This window comes from Struthio camelus, chromosome W (genome assembly GCF_040807025.1).
Source record: "Struthio camelus isolate bStrCam1 chromosome W, bStrCam1.hap1, whole genome shotgun sequence".
NCBI lineage: Eukaryota > Metazoa > Chordata > Aves > Struthioniformes > Struthionidae > Struthio > Struthio camelus.
In genome coordinates this window covers 51708271-51723600 of record NC_090981.1, presented here as the reverse complement: position 1 = coordinate 51723600, position 15330 = coordinate 51708271, and the positions used below count along the sequence as shown (strand labels likewise).

Here is a 15330-nt window from a genome sequence, read left to right as displayed (position 1 = left end):
CTATTTTTTTCCCTTGCCATTTGAGGTTTACCACTGTGAATTTATTGTTTTAAACGGACTGTTGATTTTATTTTGAATTTTACACTGTGGATTTTAACCCTTTCATTTTATTTTTCCAGTGGTTCACACATTGAAAATTGGCATTCCATCCTGAGGAACGGCTTAGTTGTTGCTTCCAATACCAGGCTGCAGGTAAATAATAGATTAAATGGACTTCAGCTAACCTGCGTATGTTTGATTACATAATAATCTCAGACAGGTTTTCAAGGGGTCTGACGTTGGTGCACACGTAGGTGGCAAAAAAGGGCGATTGCAAATACCCTCATGTTTCACTGAAAACGATACTATTCTGAAGCAATTAAAATGAAACAATGTATTTGCTTATATCAGTGGCAAAAATCCCATTGTCTTCAATGTAATTGCAGTTTCAGTTTTGCATTGCACAGCAGTACCTCCAGGAGGCTTAGCTCGGTATTGCTTAAAAGCAATCTCACACTTAAGATCCACATAAACTCTATCTATATTATAGGATCCAAAAGCACCCTAGGTTTACAGAAGCTGGGTTTAAGCATTTCATCTCCTTTGGTTCCCTTGAGAAAGGAGTATGAGTGCTGGCCGGGAGGAGCTATTGCAAACTTCAGTTTGGTTCCCCAGGCTGAATTATCAGGAGAGCAGTACTGCAGAGCAAAATAGGCAGAGCCAGAGGGACTGAGGAGCTATTACTCAGAGTATTTTAGCATCAGGGTTTTGACAGCTGTTCCCCAAGAGCAGAATCCATGACCCTGATTACATGCCTTAGAGCCTTAGAGGAGGATATGAGTGTACAGAATAGGGAACTAAGGTAGTGAACAGAAAACCCTGAAAAATAGGAGTGGAAATCTGTACAGTTCCCCTCAGTGGTATAGGTGTTTTTATTAGCATCTTTGGAAGATGCTTCCCCATGGAAGGAACATTTATACACCAAAATTCACTAAAGTAAGCACCTTTTTTTTTTTTTTCCCAGAAGTGAGATATTGGAAAGTGAGGCAAGCAGTAAAGCCCCATTTTACACAAGTCATCATATATCTCTCAAAAAAATGGCATATCCTAAGCCCAGTACTTTCCACCTACCCCAGTACCAGCAAGCCAGGAAAAACAACCAGTTACCCAGCTGTGGGGTCTGGAGGAGTGGGAGCATGTTTGCACACTCCTATGAGAGCTCTGACATCTTGCACAGATGATGTGAAGGTCATTGGGCAAAAAGGAGGATCTAAGGGTGGGGATGACTTTGAAGCCCAGTGGTCATAACATCTCCCTGGCTAGGAGATGATCTGGATTCTCATTTGTGCTGTAACAGCTACTTTTTACATTTTCTTTAAAGGCCCTTTCAGACAAGTCAGTCAGTCCCTGGAGGGGAAGTAAAATTTGCCGCATGATCTCTTTCCAGACTTTTTTGACCACCATTTATTATCAGGCAAAAAATTAGTGTGATGAGGTGGATACTTGTCCACATTAGGACTTGTGCCTTGCATTACTGTTTTGTTAAGATAATCAAATTAATGATAAACAACCACTGTGCTCTTTTTCAGCTCCATGGTGCAATGTTTGGAAGTGGAATCTACCTTAGTCCATTGTCAAGCATATCATTTGGTTACTCAGGTGATATTTATAAATCACTCTAAAGTTGGAGAAATATAGGGGGGTATCTTAGTTTACTGCTTTTCTTATCTGCTTGAATGTTTACAACGTTGTAGTCAATTTTATCTTTGTAGGTCAAGATTTAATTTATTAAAAAAAGACAAAATCTAATTTCCCTTATTAAGTACCTATCTGGATTTGCTCAAAGGTGTTGAGTACATTGAAACTCGAATTGAGGTAGATAGTAACCTCAGTATACAACTCTCTATACGACTCTATACAACTCTAAACAGATGGATGCTCTATACAACAGATCCAACAGATGGATGCTGTATAGAGCTAAACAGATCTTCACTAAGTGGTGGGAACCCAACTCTATGTTTGTGGTTGTTGTCAGTATTTGCCTGTCAATTTAACAGCGGCTATGGACTCATAGGCTTTCAGGACGTGATCTGACAAAATGCATACTCATTTCAATAAAGAGAGTGGTTGCACTGAAATCAATAGAGGTATTCCAATATTTATATTTAAGAATATTCCCAAGTGTATCACTAGGTCAAGGCTACATCGAAAGTACACAGCAGTGTGTTTATTTTAGCATGAGGAGGGGCGGAAACATAATTTGCCCCATTAGTAAATCCAAAAGTGAGTCATGCAGAGTTTTCCATATAAAAGAAAATCATAAATAGAAGCATGATACACAAATGTATATATTAAGAATTTTTTTTATGGAGATTGTAAAATACTGTGATTTTTTCCATTAGTTATGTTTATTTACCATTTAATCACAAGTGTTAAATGTTCACATAATTGTGTGTGTGTATATGTGTGTGTGTAGATATATTTTATTCTGAGAGAGTTATGCTTTCTGATTTTCAGTATTTTTAGGTAATGTCACAAACCATTTTTAGAGCTCAGCATTTTCTACCACTATTTATTGAATTACAATATCAGCAATCTCTATAAATGTGCTTTTAGCTTTTCAGAGATTACTCAAGAAGTATGAAAACTTTAGGGCTCACTACAAGTGCAGACTGCAGTATCACTTTCTAGCTACATGGAGTTTTGCTTTGTCAGCTTGAGTGTGTTTTTCTCATCTCTCTACCTTTCTTTGTCACTCCATCCAGTGTCCTCCAGAAAGAGGCATGTATTTCCACAGAGAATATAATAGTTTATACTGGTAGAAAGTAGGGTGGAGTCCTAGAATCCCATTTCCCTGTAAATCAGTCTGAGATTGCAAACTGCCAAGAAGTGTGGGATACTGGGAAAAATATTAGGCCTGTAGGCCTGTATACAATAGGGGAACGTTATGCAAAGCAACATGAGTAATACAAGAGAGATCTAAGATACAAACATAAATATTTAAATTTCTGAGATGGAGATGGATGCATCCAAACGGGTCAACAAATACTTTATTAATTTTATCTTTAGATAAATTAATAAAGGCTAGGCAGACTTTAAAGCTACCTTTAATTAAATTAACTACTCCTAAAAATAGTATTATAGCGATTTTAAAAATATAAATAAAGTGTTAAAGAGGAATATCTAAAATCCTTTCTCTCAGAATTTTACTACTCTGTCCAGAGTAAATCAGAGTGTATGCTACTTTAGCCTGATTAGGCTCAGTTAAACTCAGACAGGCTGACATGTAACTCTGTTAAGCAACCACCTAAGAGCATTTCTGAGCTGAATTCAGTGGAATTTAAGCTCATATTTAACTACTTTGGCACCTGCTTAAAGCTAATCTGGCTTTCCTAAGGTCCTTGCAACACGTGCAGACGTACAGATAATTTGCAGGATTAAACTGAATTATTCTATGACAAAGTTAACTAGGTTTCGTGGCTCTATGCAGAGGACTGTGATCCGCATCATATTACCTGCTTGATTATCCATCTTTAACTTTGCTTATTATGGTATGTATATGCCAGGATATCTTATATGATTTTAAAATCCTTAGGGATGAACAAGAAGCAGCAGAAGGTATCAGCTAAGGATGAACCTGCTTCAAGCAGCAAGGGCAGTAATACATCACAGGTACAGTAGTGTATCAACTATCTCTGGATACATATGCGTTTATGTTTGGGAACTTGGTAGCTGACAAGCAGGCAATATTGCTTTTGTGAAAGCTAACAGATTTTTTTTTAAATTGTGTGAAATCAACAGTTCCAGAGATATTGCAACCATCAAATTTGGCTCAAGTGCTTATAGTAACAATTTACAGGGTATACTGCAGGTCCCTGTACCCTTTCTGCATGCTTTTCCATGCAGAAATATCTAGAAAGGCAATGGAACCAAAATACAGATTTTACATTTTGACCCTTAGCAAGGCCTTGCTTTCTGAAGTCTAGATTTTTTTACTGAAGAATGATGAAGCAGAAATTGAGAGTGGTTATTGCTGTAAAATGAGTAGCGGTTCACTGATAGCACATCAGTTTTTCTTCTTCATAGTTTTAAACATTAAACCAGTAAAACACTGCTTTATCTAAAGCAAACTCTTAGCAATTATTTGCAGGGCTAAATTTTGAGAAAGAAATCTTACATCTGTCTCCATAGTCAAATGTAAAACGTAAAAAGTACAGTGTAATCTGGCTTTTCAGAGATCTGTGTATTAGAGCAGAAGCCTGTAGGAATAAGAAGGCCGGTAAAATACCAAGGCAGTGGTCAAAGAATCAGTGATCAAATTCTTCTAGGGTTTTTTTCTGCTCTCAATTGTTGATCAGTAATAATGTGATCTTTCTAAAAAATATTATTCAATTTCTAGTAATTTGGAACTTTTCTGTCAGGATAAAGGGTTTTAAAACCCTCCTATGATTCTAAACAAGTAATCAAAATGTTTTTAAGAAGGCTACCTCCTTATTTATTTATGAATAAAACACTGAAAATAGCAGCTCTCCCTTTTGTTACTTTTTTTACTCAGTTTGTCTTACTGCACTAATTAATGTTTCTCATGTTTTTACATTTCAGTCACAGAAGAAAGGACAACAGTCACAATTTTTGCAAAGCCGTAACTTAAAATGCATAGCCTTATGTGAAGGTAAGTCGAAAACCCTTGAAAAATTCTTTTAATCATGTGCATGCTGTTATTGGATGCAAATCAGTGCAAGCTTTAATTCTAGTACTGGTTGGTTTTAAATAAGAGACTATTGGTAGTCATACAAGTACTTGCTAAATAGATAACCTTTATATTTCAGTGCAGAATGTTTCCCTCTTCCAGCAAAACCTACAATGCACGCTTAGCTTTCATGAAATTGTCATATACATGTAGTGACTGATCGTCTGGTCTGCCTTTCAAATGTGATGATATTCCTGTTACATCAATATAACTCAAGTCATAGTCTTATTTGACACCTGCGACAAATGCATTAAACATCTAACAGTCAGAAATAACAGCTTTCCTTTTGAATTGCCAAATAACTTTTCACTGCTTGGGCAAATACGCTGTTCATCTGCTAACCAGTCTGTTCTCCATGACTACTTCAGAAATCCTGTGAAGTTAAAATCCAGTACATGTGACTATAATCATTCCTGAAAGATTTGACCATTCTTTTAACAACTAATGAAAACTTATACGGTTTGCAGAAAAAATAAAGGATTATGAGATCTGAATAAGAACTATTATGAAATTTGAATGTGTCTGATAATTAGACTCACTGGCCAAACGTGTGTGTGTGTGTGTGTGTGTTTATGTACGTAATTCCTCTCACTGGCCAAAATACACATATACATACATGCATACCTATATTTAAACTCAGTTTGCCTTATGTTTTGAGCATTTTCTACATTTAGAAAGTAAAAATTAGTAAGATTGGACACAACATTATTTCAAAATGCAAAATTTAAGTTTATACTTTTTAAAATATATTTTTGCAGTGTTTTTTAAAGAGAAGCAATTAAAATAATCAGATGTGATTCAAAAATGTCAATCAACATGAAACTGCAGTTTGATCTGGACTGAAAAATGCATAACTTCCATTCTAAAGTTTTTATTAAAGATATGAAATGAATCTAGGATTTACTAGTATTTTCTTGGCTTTAATGCCCAAAGTGTTTAAATACAACTTACATCTTTCCAAAACGTTCCTATGTGATAGGAGAGATGAATGCGCAAGACTTTTCACCTGTATCTTTTGTCCCTTACATTTATTAATGGATTTGTGATTTTTTTAAGGGTGAATTTTGAATATTTGGTGAAACACATTTTACCTCAGTGGATAATCACTTCATTTTTCTGTGCAAGGAAGTGTCTAGGGAACATGGATAAAACAGATTTTTAACCAGCATAAATTACAACAGATAAATGTTTGTTAATTTTTTTAAAAGAAAGAGTAGAGTCAAAGATTACAGTTAATAGAAGACCTGATGTAAAAATTGAATGCGCATTTATTCGTGCGGGTGTTTAAGTGCATTTATAGAAATCTTTTCAAATATGGACTCATGGTAAAGTTTCTATCTAGCAAAAAATTAATTCTTTCATGTATAGCTCTCATTCTGCTGCTAAACACCCTATGCTCAAATACATTACTGTTTTCTAACAGTACAGCAAGTGTTTGAGTGTTTTCATAATGCCCTTGATTCGTAACTACTCTTCTTATTTTGTAAAAATATTTGTTAGTTTTCAAATCCCAAATCCTTGGTATCTCAGTTTCAGGCTTCGTATTTTGCATTTAATTTTTTGCTCAGCCATCATCAGACCCAAACATCTCTGTGCCAAAGGCTGATTGATTGACACAGGTCCTGTTTAACAGCCCTATGTCTATTTAAAATCAATTGTTAATAAATACACTTTTTCATTTTTTCTGTTTACTGGTCTCCAGAGCAGGTTTGGGGCCTTCAAAGAACTCTGTTTAAGTGAAGTGCCAAATGACCATAAAAGCAGACTTGAGGTTAAAATCATTCCAGTGAACAACTGGCTTCCATACATCAGACATCTGTGTTTTCTGGAAAATATAATGTATTTTGGAAAAAAAAAATCAAGTTCATCTCCCAGTTTGTAGAAGCAGCCAACTCTGAGCTACTACACCATGCCACAGACACGCACTGGAAAACTAGACGTTCCCAAAAGGCCATTTAAAGTGTATAGAAGAGCAGTTATTTTAAAATGACGTTTTCCAGGCATGTTTTCATCACTCTGAAATTTATTCTTTCCCTAATAGTGATAACCTCATCCGATCTGCACAAACATGGAGAGATATGGGTAGTTCCCAATACTGATCATGTGTGTACAAGATTTTTCTTTGTGTGAGTACAAAACTTCTTTTAACATTCACCTTCTGTCTTTTCTAGGCTTTTTTCCCCATGTTTTTCCCTCTGACAGTTTTAAATGAAAGAGATAAGAAATTTCTTCCTAATTCTTTAAAGGATTACTTGATTTTTAATTTCACTGTGTACTTATTGTTGCTAGGAAATGTATAAGTTAGTGACAATGATTTAGTAAACATTATGTTCCAGAAGAAAAAGTGCAATGAATGCAGAGTTACTGATTCTTCCCACTCTGTAGCGTTACCTCATGTTAGTAAGTCTATCCATGTATCATAAAACTTCTCTTTTGTTAGGATCTATGTTTTAAAGCTAAGGAATTCATTAATGAGAAGAAGGCTTCCTGTCTCCGATGTCAGCATTTCCCCCTCTCACCCATGACACATGTTACGGGCTGACATAGACCTCAGCCCTGCAAAAAGAGTCATGCTGACTTCCAGTTAACCCGTTGCAGTGGTTCCTTTTGGTTTATCAGAGGGGCTATTCAACCTGAGGCTTTTCAGGTAAAAGGGAAGTCCTACCACCCTTCACTCCCTAGCGTTCAGCATCTGCATATAGCAGTGAAGCACAGTAGAGCATTGTAACAGGAAACTTGTTAACATATGGAATAAACACTCTTGACTATTGAATGAAGCAGATTTTTTTTTTTAGGTAAATTCATAACAAACTAATTAAATTTCATTTTCTGTACTTTTTTTTTTTTTTTTTAGTTATGAAGATGGTCAAGTGGGTGATACAAGTATAAATACACAGGAACCAAGCATTCATAAAGAGATTCTTCGAGTCATTGGCAATCAAACTGCTACTGGTTAAAAGGACCACTCTTATTTAATTGATGTGATTTGGAAGCCTTCCTCAGTCTCAAAGCTGGATTTTGAACTGAAGAAGATGCAAAAAACTAATTTATTATTATTATTCTAAGCAAATTAACCCTTTGAATACTTACTGTTTTCTTACTTAGTATTTCTTATCTCATCAAGATACCTAAGATGGTATGAATTAGCAGCTGTAGGGGTAAAAAGTCTATTGATATACTACAACTAATAATAATTAAACAGGCATTTGGGTTGCTCACAATAAACAGACTTTGAAAAGGAGTTTTGTGCTGATATTTTTACATTAAACTCTTCAATTGGAGGTTTTAGTACTGTATACTGGTATTTTAAATTTAGAATGACTGAATTATAACCAAGAGAGAAGATTTTATAGCGGAGAACCTGTATTATGCAGGATACTTTGCAATAAGTAAAATATTCTCATATATAAATACAATAAAAGGCTATCTGGAACATGTAAATTAAAGAGATTGGTTACCTGCAGTTATCTTTGATTCATTTTATTTTACACAGATACAGCTAGGATTTAGAATCAAAGGTTAAAACAATAATACATTGTTGACTTAGTCAGTGAAACCAAATGAAACGTAATGACTCCGATGGTGTGTCTTTACTCTTCTTTAGCCTCTCTGGAAAAAACTATTCATTAAATAGTTCAGTTACATATTTTAATTATACAAGCCCAGCAAACAACTAGAAATTCAGAAGATAACATCCTTTTTACAGATTTATTTTGTATACATTATTTTTGCAATTTCTTCAAGTAACAACATTCTTTAATGTTTTTGCCTTAACTTTAGTGAGACTGCTCTTGTGGTTTAAGTTAGCCACATATTTAAGTGCCACCAGAATTAGAATATTTTTATGTTTGAGTTGATTGTTAATACATTAGAAAATGCAAAGAAATATAAAATTTTACTGATTTCCTCTTGCTGAAATTCTTTTATTAATTTATTCCTAAGACACATTGAGCCCATTCATATCTCTCTGTCCTTTACACTAACAACTGTCTTTTCTCTTAATAAATGGTTACCACCAAGTAAGCAGGTTGGCAACACACATAGGGGCCCGGTCCCTGAGTCATAAAGCATACCGTTTGCCCTGCTGAGCACATTTGGCCCTCACAGTTGCCATCTTGCAGGATCGCACCCTTAAATAAGGAGAGCAGTTGAGCTTGCCCATCCATACACTTCGTACAGGCCACCTCGGAAGGTAAAAATTGACCAGAGAGTTCATACCCTCAATTCTCCATTGTGTGATTTTCATAATAGAGATCTTGAAGAGCCTAATAATGGCACATCACAGGCTAGTGTTTGTTTCCTTTAGATAGAACTGCATTAGAGGGATAATTTTCATACTTTCTAGTAGTGGGTGATTCCTTTTTTTTTTAGTCCCAGCTATACTCTCCTTATTTCCTGCAGTAATTGAAATGCTCTGCAGGCAAAGTAGTGTTATTTTACTTGGAGATGTTTTTAGCAGCTCAGGCTTACTTATTGCTGACCTCAATTCTGGTTTAACATCTAAACCTGTAAACCTGATTCTGTTTGCAAATTCCCCTTTTGCTCTTGAATTTCTGTTGGCTTTCACTACCGTTTGGTGGACCCCTAGTTTGGGAATCACTGCTCTAATTGTTATCTCTTGTTTTGGGATACAAGTTAACTTCTTGAAACAAAGAGGATTCCTGAAATTAATATTTCTGTATTAGGACTGCACTAGGTTGTGCAACTTGCAACTGCACAAAATCAGAGTAATTCAGAAGTGGAGCTGCAAACATGGAATTGCTATCCCTCCATAGTTTTTCCTGCTCTAGGTGGCTGAATTAGAATGTGTCACAGAACATAGCCAAAAAATTAGGAAGCAAGTCCACAAAGATATCCTACAGTGACTTACTGGAATGATTGTCCACTGCTCTGAGAGGCCTCCTCAAAATTTAGGAAGAAAGATGACCCTGAGAGAAGGGGAGAAGCCAGGTGAGCAGTCGTATTACCTGTCCCACGTAGCAGGATCACAACTGAAGCCTTTGAAGGAAGAAACCTGGAATATAGCTATGACAGTAAGTCAGCCTTGGTTTGCATAGTGGTGTCATGGTGCTGGCCGTATATGGAGCCATCGTAAGTGCAACCTTTGAAAAGGGGAAAGAAGTACATCTCTGCCATCTTTTAAGACTGTTTGGAAAATTGTTTTACATGGTTCAATGGGAGGAAGGGAAAGTGTGGAGGAAAGCAGAGCTCTGCAATGTGCGTGGGGACCTTGCTGTAGTAAGGAGTCCACTTGAGAGAATAGTTTTGAGGGGATTGACCAAAGCATGGCGGAGAAGGAAGGTGACCAAAAGTAAAAGGCATAGGGTGATGAGCACAGAGGCTGCAAAACAGTGGGAGAAAGCAAAACTATTCAGGGAGAAGGATAGTTCTGCAGAGGCAAGTGGAGTGTTGGTGGGGAAAAATAAAGGGATGGGAGGTGCCGAGGTACTGATAGGTGGCATTAACAGCTCAGGTCACACCCACGTATATGAAAGTTATGGATGGAAGGAGAAAGGATTGCTAGGGCAAAGCCATAGTGTGGGGCAAAGGCAGCCCACTAGTGGGGCACAGCCCTGGGGAGCTCTGGGGAGCCAGGGCTACGGGTGAAGGTTTTGCAGTGCTAGGACGCCAGCCCAGTGTCACATACAAATATAGGGGCACAAAGAGCATCAGTGCACAAGGTGGTAACGGAGGTAATAGAGCTTGACTTTGGAAACAGCTTCTTATGTCTCCTGATGTCAGTGTGTAAGGAGCTCTGTTTATTCCCTCCATATCTGTAGTTACTCCTACTATCTGTAGGAGTCATCCTGAAAAGCTCCCTCTGAGCAGGAGAGGAGGTCAAGATCCCTAGGGAGCTGCGGGCGTGTTTTCTGCTTTCCCTGCTGTGTCCACATCCGTGGGACTGTGCCAACACTGTGGCTTCAAGGGAAATGTGAAGATTTTCCATGTATTTACTCTCAGCTCTGTGCAGCCACACAAGGGAGCATGCAGGCTTTAAGAAAGGGTGTATGGTGTGTGATTATCAATCTTAATTTCTGTGGTTTTCTTTCTCAGATGACCTCACTTAAGAAGCAGATTGTCCTGATTGAACTCCTACTTACATATAGAGGTATTTGTTTAAAGAAATCTCCTGTGCATAAAAATTAACTTTAAAAAAGTAGAAGGACCTGTTCCTGCAAGGTCCTGAGAGGCTAGGCCTTGTTAAACCCCATTATTAGTGGAGCTGAAGAGCAATGAGCTCATTGCAGAGTCAATCTATCCACGAAAGTATGCTGCTTTTCTTACCAGCTTTATTTTCCTTACCTTTACCATGCACCTAATTGTATAGGAAGCTAAGTTAATTTCCTCACGAGGACAAAAATTGGTTCGGAGGTACTATGGTCATGATCTGCAGGTGCCAGAGTCTATATAGAGTGATGCATCATCTGAGAGCTCATAACTCCACGGGAGTTGAGGGAATCCAGGACCTTATGGGATTGCATCCCACGGAAATCCTCCCACTTTACCAACAGCAATAGAATTAAACTGAAATTCACTTGCTACGCCGTATCTTGATCACTCTTTTTTTTTTAGGTGAAATATTAATCAGAAACTTCTTCTAGGTGTTATATTATCTGCAGGTGGAAATGTTTCTTCAGATCGTTCCTTTAACAAGGTGTTAGTTCTCATCATTTTAGAAAGGTGAAGGGAAAGAGGGAGGTTTGGGGGGGGGGGTTGTAACTCAAAAATAAATAGCCCTTCTAGCGCTGACTTCAAAACTGAAGCAAATACTTGATCATCAAGAGCTGGAATGAAAAAGCCTGAGGAGAAGGTTTTCTTTGAAGGATTTCTCCTAGAAGTTTTATCTAAGGGCGGGGGTTGCATATTGTCAAATACTTCCAAATACTTAACGTTTGCGAGGATTCCAGGGGATGAAAAATAAAAGCTAGGGTCATCGGAACAAAGGCCCTGTGTTATTTCTAAAGCTTTTCCCCTTCCTCCTGATCCTCTATATAAGAGCCATCCTTGAAACTCCCTCTGTAAAGATGCAGGCTTTTCACAGATAGCTTTTAGTGACAGAGAGAAAACAGAGCCCCAGGCTCTGTTACCTTCCTTGGTAGAAATCTGCATGAGGCCATATCTATCTAGCTGTAACCACATACAAAATGGAGCAACCTAGACCACTCCTGGGAAAACTTTCTAACTTCCTGCATCCTACACCAAATTGCAACCCACAGATATAAGCGGTTTGATGGAAAAATTATTTTAATACCTTAATGTTGCCCCCTAATTATAAATTGCCCCATTTATACTTCTGTGAGTATTTTAAACATTGAGAACGGAATTTTAAAAATACACTTTTAAATCTTTCTTGAAATTGAGACAGATGTTTAGCATTCAAGGGGTTAAGCAATATGGGTTATCTTCTTACCTGATACAAATCGGCATAGCTCTGTTTTCTTCAGCAGTGCTACACTGTTTTGATCACTTGAGTCTTTAGCTCCGTATTACTTAACATAGAATGGCCAGTTTGTATAATTCTCTGCTTAATGTTTTACAGGAATTAGCTGATGATGCCAGATTTGTTTATGCTTGTTTTTTTCTCTAAAGCCCTTGAAAAACTGTTACTGTTGCTGTGTAATTTCGGTACTGAAAATGAATCAGATGAATAATGCTAAGATTATGCTTTTGTTAATACAAATCTATGACCATTTCTAAATGAAGACTTTGTGCTTATATCAAAGGTACTATGTCTATAAAGCACTTCCTACTGCAGAAAAATAATCAGTGTACTTCCAATACTGATGAGTACAAAGTTCCAGGAAAGGACGATTGAATGAAGAGGTTCATTATTTAAAAAGAAAATCTAAAACCCCTAAACAAATATGGAAACAGTATCCAAGTACTTAAAAGCAATGTATTAATTAAATGGATTTCTTCTTGGCTCTAGAAAATGTAAGTAAAATGAAAAGAATACTTGTCGTGACTGACGAGGAAATAACTAAGCAGGAGTAAAAGCACTCTGGAATCTTAGCATTTTCGAAACATACAGGTTTTGGGTCTGATCTTGTGTTGTACCGAACACCCACTGAAGGTGCTGAGGGTTAGGCCCTTGAACAAAATTAAGTGTTGTTTTTTGTACTGGTCATTTCTCACTCCTATAGTAAGTTTTTTAAAAGCTTCTGAAGCAAAGGCCCATTGCAAATGAGATCGCGTTAGATGTAGAAACCTATGCATCTTTCAATCTGTAGGCCTAGGTGGAATTTAGCAGGACTGAGCTTTTCTTTGGCTGCGTTATTGCTAAGACTGTTGTAGAGTGAGCAGCAACCTTGTTGGTGAAGGCGATTGAGAGAAACAGCTGTAAAGGACACGGTAAATGGAGCCGGGGTGGGCTCGCAGAGCTGCCTCCCGCCGGCTGCTGTGGCCAGGGCAGCGCGCTGGCAGCGCAGCAGCAGCCCCACCGGCTCCCATCAGCTTTCAGGTTGCTTCTTCGGGCATTTAGGGTCCTACAGCGCTTTATTTGCGTAATGGAGGTGTCAATCTGATGTCTTGCTGAAATTCTTCATTACAAACACTACCTCAAGGTGAAAGACAAGCCTGTTGACTAAGCTATATAAGGTCCTTTGTCTGAAGAGCAGTCAAAATATGTGCAGGACTAAAAGTCATCCAGAAAGTATCTTGAGTCTAGTCTGTCAGGGCAGTAATAATGATCAAATTTATTCCTTGTAGTGCTCAAGTGTAGGGAAACTTGTGCCTCAGAAGGGAAAAATTTAAAAAAATGTGGAGTTTTATGGAAGAAGAATTTTTTGGTGGGTTGAATTTCAGGATTTAGTTTTGAAAGCTTTAGATTAGAAAGCATTGAGCTCCTTTTGTCTTACCTGGATGGAAGTTCTTTACCTGTGCTCACTAGCTGAAGCAAGAGCCGATGGGAACACCAAATGGAATAAAATACGTTGAGCTGCTGTTTAGTGTGACAAATTTAATATTTTGATTGTTTTTTCCTGCTAAGTGTTAGTCTGCCAATGGACAGCTGCAGTGTAAATTACTACCCATTACACTTTGCATTGGGATTTTGTATACAGTATGATACATTATGCATAAGATTTTTGCAAGGGCAAAAAGAATCCGAGTAGATTTTAGATGAACATATCTAGTGTATGAAAAAGCTATTGAAGAATAGATTGCATTAAATATTTACCAGCAAGTCAGTAAAAATCATCCTTATAGGTAGATGTTCAATATAGTTTAGCATTCTAAAAATAATTTTTAAATTTACCCAATATGTATTATATCTTTTGTGATATAATTGGAAAAAGCAGCCACTCCTTTATGTTAACATGAGAATATGCCTATGTTTCTTTTAATTTTACAGCCTTTTTTTCTCCAAATAAATTTATTAAATTTTGTGCACAAAATAGTACTGCAGCCTGCTATTTAGCCTACGGTGCCTTAGAGTCATTACAAATATTTAACAACGTGTACATAATGTAAATACTGCCGAAAGATCACTAAGGCCAAATATTTTCTCTATTCACTTTTTACTGCACTTGCTTTCTATTGCTATTTAAGCCCCTTTTATCCAGCTTTGTAACAGTTATAAGATTGTAGCCAATGTAAATGTTTACTTTCAATAAATCTGAATTTGTTCAACAAGTACTATGCATTTGGGCACTATTTTGAGAACTTTGTTCAAAGTTAAAACATTCTTCTAAGAAGTAAACTAATCTGATACTATTATTTCTTGACTTTCACTGGTCTCAACAACATCGAAAGTTTATGGGTAAAACTTTTCTGCAGTGATCTTTTTAAAAATACTTAGGTGAACAGAAAAACTAGCTTTCCATGCTGTGTTTATCTTAATAGGCTTCACCACTGGTTCAAAATACAAATACAGAAAACAAAACAGTATTTTGCATGCAGAGTGTTGTATAAAATGCAGAAGCATGTCACAAGTTGCATTTTGTAATTGATTTTAAAGAATAAGTCCTTTGACTTGTTTTTTCTGTAGAACTGGTTTTGTCATGAAAACACCGCAAATATATGAAGAACCATGTCATACTTAATGTGGGTATGTTTAAAGTATAAATGCACATCTGCAACTCATAAAATATACAGACATTTGTGGGACTGGTTATTAATTCAGTGAATGTACTATTTTTTCCATTGCCTATGAGAATATTTTATTTTTTAATTATATATGAGTGGATATTAACTTGTATCTTTTGAAATTTTTAGCTTTTGCTTTGTAAAAGTTGTTATTTTATTACTGCAGATTTTGGGCTGCAATAGTGAAACTAATACTATTATTTTGAATGCTGGTAAGTATTTTACACAAATATAAATATGAGACAGAGGAAAAAATATATCATTGCTACCTGAAAAGACTGATAATTTGCCTTTGATTGGTGTCTAGAGGCTGGAGCTTGAATTCTGTGATGCAAGAGAGATTCCTTATTTTGGGGAGCTCGGAGCTGGAAAATGCTGTGACTTCCAAACGTGCAAAGCCAAGGATTAGATCAGTGGTGAAATCTCAGACTCCCAATAAAATCAGTACCCACAGATAGCAGGAAGGACAGGATTTGTACTAACTTTGGCCTAACTGCTACTCCATTACCAAGTCA

At 36.9% G+C, this 15330-nt stretch overlaps 1 protein-coding gene across 3 annotated transcripts in view; it reads left to right on the top strand.

Annotated features, from left to right (window-relative positions):
- LOC138060890 (protein mono-ADP-ribosyltransferase PARP8) overlaps positions 1-14362 on the top strand; it is a 121028-nt gene extending 106666 nt beyond the window's left edge. For all 3 annotated transcript variants that reach the window (XM_068924659.1, XM_068924658.1, XM_068924660.1), the window contains 6 exons: positions 120-192; positions 1569-1638; positions 3575-3651; positions 4582-4651; positions 6771-6855; positions 7584-14362. In XM_068924659.1, the coding sequence (XP_068780760.1) occupies positions 120-192; positions 1569-1638; positions 3575-3651; positions 4582-4651; positions 6771-6855; positions 7584-7686 (478 nt within the window). In that variant the 3' untranslated portion in view covers positions 7687-14362. The remainder of the gene's footprint in view (positions 1-119; positions 193-1568; positions 1639-3574; positions 3652-4581; positions 4652-6770; positions 6856-7583) is intronic.
- The last annotated feature ends 968 nt before the right edge of the window (positions 14363-15330 follow it).